Genomic DNA, 6,029 nt, shown 5'->3' on the forward strand with positions numbered 1-6,029 from the left:
AGCGCTTGGCGCAGCCCACTGCTCGCTGCTGTAGGGGGCGCCACGGGCCGGGTTGTGCCTTCCCCCCTTCCCGGCGGGTGGTAGGGGCGGGGGGAGCCCTCAGGGAGACATTTTGGGTATCCCGGACAATCCCGGTGATGTCCCCGCTGGAACCTCCCCCACGGGGCCGGGACATCCCCTCAGTGCGGCTGAGCCCATGTCAGCCAGCCCCCGCGGCCCAGGCAGGCAGGGGATGCTGTGCCCCAGTGATGCCTCACCCTCAGCACTGCCTCCATGGCCACACTGTGGTCCCTGATCCCCCAGCAAGCAGCCACCCACCTCACTGCCCCCTTGCTGCCTCTCTCCAGGAGCACAGTGCCCTCCAGCCCTCAGTGCTTGCCCAGCAGCTGAGAAATGTGAGGGCAGCTCACTGTGGGTGCGTTTAATATGTTGTCAGGTCTCAGGGCAGGCTCTTGCCTCAGGGCTTTCCATGGGGAGAGGGGTTTGTTCTGGAGGGATATTGGATGGGGTTGGAGCAGGACTGGTTCCCTGATGGAGATGCTCCTTCCAGATCCATGGTCCCCTATATGGTGGGAATAGAGAGGTGAGTCCTTCCCAAAACCTTTCCAGCCAAGGCTGTGGCACTTCCCGTGGCAATGGACAAGCACAGGGCATCCCCATGTCTGACCTCGGTGACCTGCAAAGCCACTGCTTATCCCACCTTAGCCCTGTGGGAAAACCACGGCGGATTAAGAGGAGCCCAAACCAGGCTCCCCCAGCGCCCAGCCCCACGTGCCCGGGGTACAGGACATCCATGTGACAGCAGGAATGTGGGAACACAATCCAGGCCTTGAGAAACACCCCGGCTGTGGGCAGAGGCAGCGTTTTCAGCTGTGCTAAGGGCAAGGATCACTGCAGCAGCTCCTGGAAAATTCGGAATATGTGGGTCAAACCAAAGAGAAAGCCCTGGGTGAGAGTTCTGCTCCATCTGGGAGCTGTGAGGGGCACTCAGGCACCTCAGCACCGCTTGAGGTGACACATCCAAACCTGGAGGAGTTGTGCCCAGCACCTGGAAGCTTCCCTGCTCTCCACAAATAGAAATATAAGCAGCTTTGGGCACACATTGTCTCCAGCCTCACACTGCCCATGGATCACTCATGTTTCCCTGCCCAGCAGGAATGTGTCTCCATCTCAGAACACGTGCCACCCTCTGTGAGCAGTGCCTGCTCCTCAAACCAAGGCAGAGATTTTGTGTTAAAGCTCATTTGCAACACAAAGGAAACGTGATTGAGCCGGTGGATTTCTCCAGACTGGTTCACGTAACTCCACATGGGATGATCCTGTTATGTACACAGTGCTGGGCTGCTGGGGAGCAGGCCAGTGTGAGAATCAGTAGGGAAAAGGAAATGTGGAGTGGAAAAACATTTAAAAACCTTCATCTTCCTCCACAGAAATGAGAGAGGTGGGGGAAAAAAAACCCAACAAGAGAGGTAGAGTGTGCCAGTGTGCAGTGTATTTTCACTCCATGGCAGGGAGACACGGGGTAAGGACTGTGCTAAGTGACAGCCCCAAAGAGGGCTGGGGGATGAGTCCTTTTGTCCCCTCTCAGTCCCTTCCCCTCAAGCCACTTCATTTGCAGCCATTGATTAAAAGCTCGTGTTAGTAGGAGCCTTTGCTGCCGGGTGAGAGCGTTACCCCGGGCTCTGCAGCACAACCTGGCATTCCTGAATCCTAAAAAGTGCCTGAAAACCCCACATCTGTGGGAAGTGACCACCACACAGCATCCTCCTGCCAGCCACTCGTGCTCTCCCACCCTCATTTATGGGCACTTAAATTATCTGGGGACAAAACATGGGAAAAGCTCCATTGTCAGCAGAGGTTGGGGCTGATCGTGACCTGCACCCCACAGTGACCACCCAGCCAGGTGGGACAATCTCCTTAGGGAGGGCTCATCAGTGCAGGGCTTGGTTTTTACTGACCGTCACCTCGAAGGCAAAGCCTTGGAGCCTGTCCTGCTGGTGCTGTTCTACAGAGAAGCCACAGAGAGCTCAGTGATCCGTGGCTGATGGGGCACTGGGGGCTGGGAACACCCTGTGGTGTTGGGATGTCTGGAAGAGCAGTGGGGGAACAGCACTGCTGCTCTGCCCCCTTCTCATCTCAGTGGTGCCTCAGGGAGCTTCTTTGAGCAGCTCCCAGCTGTCCAACCACATCATCCAAAAGTGGGGAGCAGAGCCTGATCCATGAGCACCTCCTCTGCTGTGCAGGGCCACGAGCAAAGCCTGGATGCTCTGTTAGTGCAGCCCCTTCCTGTAAGGTGCTGAAACGGCCATGTTCACCCTCCAGTGCTCCATGGGCTTGCAGGGGAGGGGCTATTCCTCCTTGTCCTGCCATTCCTCCTTGTCCTGCTGTTCCTCCTTCTCCTGCCATTCCTCCTTCTCCTGCCGTTCCTCCTTGTCCCGCCGGGCTTTGAGGAAGTCGCTGCGCAGCAGGCGGTAGAAGAGGACAATGTTCATGGGCGTCATGATTGCCATGCCCGCCGTGCCCACGGCGTAGGCGGCCGCGGGCACGTTGTGGCGGTTGAGGAAGAGCCAGCGGCTCATCCAGGCCAGCGTGGCCATGCGGAACACCACGTAGGTGCCCAGGTTGACCAGGCTGTTGAGGCGGTAGCAGGGCGTGTGCACCAGGTTGGCCATGAGCAGGATCTGCCGCACGTGCAGGAAGATGGAGTTGATCTCCACCAGTAAAGCCACGAGGGCAAAGCCCACGTACTGGTGGAGCAGCACGGCGATTCCAAAGCAGATGATCACCTGGGAAGGAGGGAGAAGAGGGGCTGAGCCCATGGGGTGGTTGCTCTCAGCTGCTGCAAGCTGGAACCCCTTGGGCACAGCGTGGAGCAGAGGTGGGAAGGATCATCACAGCAGTGCTATCCCTGCAGCTTTTTCCTGGGTAAATTGTGGCTCTTTCCTGGGTAAAATGCGGCTCTTTCAGAGCCCTGAGCAGAAGCACCAAACCTGTGAGGTCAGGAAATGTAAAACATTGTATTTAAGTTAAAATTCGCATGTGAGGTGCCAAAGGACAGGTTTGGGTGTTCAACACAAAACCAGCACTGCAGGATCTCACCTGCTGAGCAGAGGGCCCAGGCTCTGGCTGTCCTGCACTCAAACCAGAGGGGGTTTGGGCTGTCACTGAGTGTCCCTCCTCACCATTGCAGGAAACCTGAGTGGGCTTTTTTGTTCCAGTGGGAAGAGAAGGAAACAGCTGAGCCCCAGGCTGGCTGAGGAGACAAAGCAGCCTGACCTAACCCTGCTGTTGTGGCCTGGAGAATGCAGCCAGTTGTGGCCAAGCAGGTTTTTCCACACCCAGTGAATGGACAGGAAGGGAGAGTGTAACCCAGGGCTACGGCTGCTGCTGGCTCAGGGATTGTCCCCAGGACAGGGATTAGGTGGCTTTGGTGTGTCAGAGAGCCCCCTGAAGCACTCTGGGGCTGTTTGGGACAGGATTCCTGCCCCGCACCCTCCCTGCCAGGCAGGGGGACAGGCTCTGCCTGCCCACGCTTCAGCACACTCAGTCTTTTCTTTGGTTCATGCCGTTAATGCTGTTCTCTGTATGGGCTCTGTAATGAGATTATCTGCTCCCCGCTCGTTAAGTCACTGTCTTGGCTTGAATTAGCTCCATTGTGGAGATGAACTTTTGGCTCACCAGCAGCAGCCAGCAGAGCCCCAGGGCTCACTGACAGAGCAGGTCTGACTGCCCCTCTCATCCCAGGTGAGTGCCAGCACTGTCCCTGTCCCCCTCCCCAGGCCCTGCACAGCCCTGAGCCTCCCCTGCACCCTGCAGCATCTCCACTGCCCAGCTCCAGGCTGTGCCACCCCGCTGCCCTGCAGCATCCACAGTCTCAGCATCACAGAATTGTTTGGGTTGGGGAAAACACTCTGGCACCTGGACAGAGAGAAACCCACAGAGGGCACAGCAAGACAGGCAGGGGGCACTGGAGTGGGGGTCCTGCATCCCAGCTGCTCCAGCCACACCAGGAAAGCACCCTGGGGAGGGAGGTGGATGTTGGGATGTGCAGCCCTTGCTCAAGAGGGCAAGAGCCACGGGAGATGAGCTGCCCACTGTGCCAGAGGGGACACCGGCGTCACTGCTGTCAGTGACACTGTTGTGGATCAGCCCATACTCTGTACACATGTTGTTTCCTACTCTATTGGGACACACAAGACAGGTGATGGACTTTGGACGTGATTAGCATAAGATGTTTGATAATCAGGATGCCTTGGCAAGAACAAACAGAGCTGAAAATTAAATCAGACTGAAAAGAAAATTACATCAAGTTCTGTAAGCAAGAAATGTTGTAAAATGTATAAGTTTGTTTATGTGATGATTAACCCAATCATTGTAATAAAAACTTACTAGCCTGCCTAGAATGGTGTATAAGCATATGTAGTCCACAATAAATTTGGATTCTGACCAGCATTCAGTCTCCCCATCTCTCTCATCATCACTGATAACACCCCATTTTTGAATGCCTTTCTGCAAACCCTCTAAGAGTTCTGCAGGACCAAGAGGAGCTCCAGGCCCTGCTGTCTGGGCTCCTTTCCCCAGGAAATAAAATCAGACTTTGGAGCAGGCAGCAAACAACACAAAACAACAGCAGGAGCCCCCCATGCCCAGCCTCCCTGGTGGTACCCGTGCAGGTGCACTCACCACAGAGTGATGAAAGAGCAGCTCCCAGGACTGATGAAGTTTCTGATTGCACAACATGTCCACAAAGTCTTCAATGAAATAGCCTGGGATTGGGGAGTGCATGAACAAAAAGGGGGTCAGGAAGGGCTGTGCCAACAAATCCCCCTTACCCCAGTGGGCTGGGCAGCCTCCCCTGGGACCTGCTGGTTACATCTGTGTGGGTGGGGAGTCACCCACAGCAAAAGGAGGAAATCGGTGCTTTGGGTCCCTCTAGCAATCACTCTGTAGGGTGTGCTCCCAGGAGGAGGCACCAACCGATTCCTCCAACCCCACGCGGGCACTTTTGGGGTGCCCCGAACCCCGGCTCCCCCCGGGGCCGGTGCAGGGCAGCCCGGTGCCCAGTAGCTCCTGGCTGCGGCTGCCGTGGGACAGAAAGGAGCCACTGTCCTTTGCCAAGAATAGCGCGATTGTTTGAGGTGCCTGAGACATCGCGACACGGCTCGGGGGGCTGGTGTCAGGCACGGACGAGCCCGTGAAGACCCCCGGGGGGACGGAACAAGGGACAGTCCATGGCCACACCTCACCTACAGACACGGCCACCAGGCTGTGCGCCCCGGGCGGGTGTGTGCCCACCAGGTCGTTGGACATCTCGGGGTGGAGGTAGAACCTGCGGGGAGAGAGGCTGTGAGTGTCGGGCAGTGCCTCCAGGTCCCCATTTCCCTGCCGGTGTCTTCATTACCCACCTGGTGCTGCCGACCCTCCTTGGAGACCTCCTGTTGCCCTGCTCCCCTCTCCTCCTGGAGTCTCCCCATCCCCTGGTGCCTCGCACCTTCCTCCCTCTCTCAGCGTCCCCATTCTGCAGGTCCTGACACTCCCCAGAATCCCCAACACCCCAATTTCCTTTCGCACCCCCTTGGCCGCAGGCTCCCCTCGGGGGATGCCTCGACGTCCCCGTTCCCTCCCGGTGTCCCGGTTCCCCCGGTGTCCCCGCGGTGCCGCTCACCCGGCCAGCGCCCCGCCGCCGCTGAGCACGCTGTGCGCCAGCGATGTCCAGATGTTGCGCCACTTCCAGCGGTTGCGCCGGGCCGAGGGCGGCGGCGGCACGAGCCGCTCCAGCCCCCGGTTCAGCAGGCGGAAAGCGGCGAAGGAACCGGCCACCACCAGCAGCCCCGGGCTGAAAGCCATGGGCATCCACCGGCCCGCCGGGCTCCCATGGGACCGGCCCCGCTGCCCGCCGGGCTCCGCCTCGCCCAGCCCCGGGGCCCGCCCTGGGCACCGGCACCGCCCGCCGGCACCGCCCTGCCCGGCCCTGCCCTGCCCGCATCACCCCCGAGGGGAGGGAAAGCGCCGGGGGCCGCCCTGTCGGG

General features: G+C 58.7%; 1 protein-coding gene across 1 annotated transcript; it reads right to left on the reverse strand.

The window, feature by feature from the left end:
- Positions 1-1,472: 1,472 nt before the first annotated feature.
- Positions 1,473-5,970, reverse strand: TLCD2 (TLC domain containing 2). Its single transcript, XM_064729131.1, has 4 exons — positions 5,666-5,970; positions 5,247-5,329; positions 4,684-4,766; positions 1,473-2,786 (listed from the first exon to the last, which is right to left on the reverse strand). The coding sequence occupies exons 1-4, from the start codon at positions 5,851-5,853 to the stop codon at positions 2,349-2,351; spliced, it is 792 nt and encodes a 263-aa protein (XP_064585201.1). The 5' UTR covers positions 5,854-5,970; the 3' UTR covers positions 1,473-2,348.
- Positions 5,971-6,029: the final 59 nt, after the last annotated feature.

The sequence above is a fragment of the Zonotrichia leucophrys genome, chromosome 19, assembly GCF_028769735.1.
Source record: "Zonotrichia leucophrys gambelii isolate GWCS_2022_RI chromosome 19, RI_Zleu_2.0, whole genome shotgun sequence".
Classification (NCBI taxonomy): Eukaryota; Metazoa; Chordata; class Aves; order Passeriformes; family Passerellidae; genus Zonotrichia; species Zonotrichia leucophrys.

Bases quoted from the DNA above. Each gene is read 5' to 3' on its own strand.
- TLCD2 (XM_064729131.1), bottom strand. From the start codon at position 5,853: ATGCCCATGGCTTTCAGCCCGGGGCTGCTGGTGGTGGCCGGTTCCTTC. The intron at 5,330-5,665 runs GTGAGCGGCACC...CTCTCCCCGCAG, and splicing joins GGCGGCGGGGCGCTGGCCGG to GTTCTACCTCCACCCCGAGA. The intron at 4,767-5,246 runs GTGAGGTGTGGC...CCCCAATCCCAG, and splicing joins CCTGGTGGCCGTGTCTGTAG to GCTATTTCATTGAAGACTTT.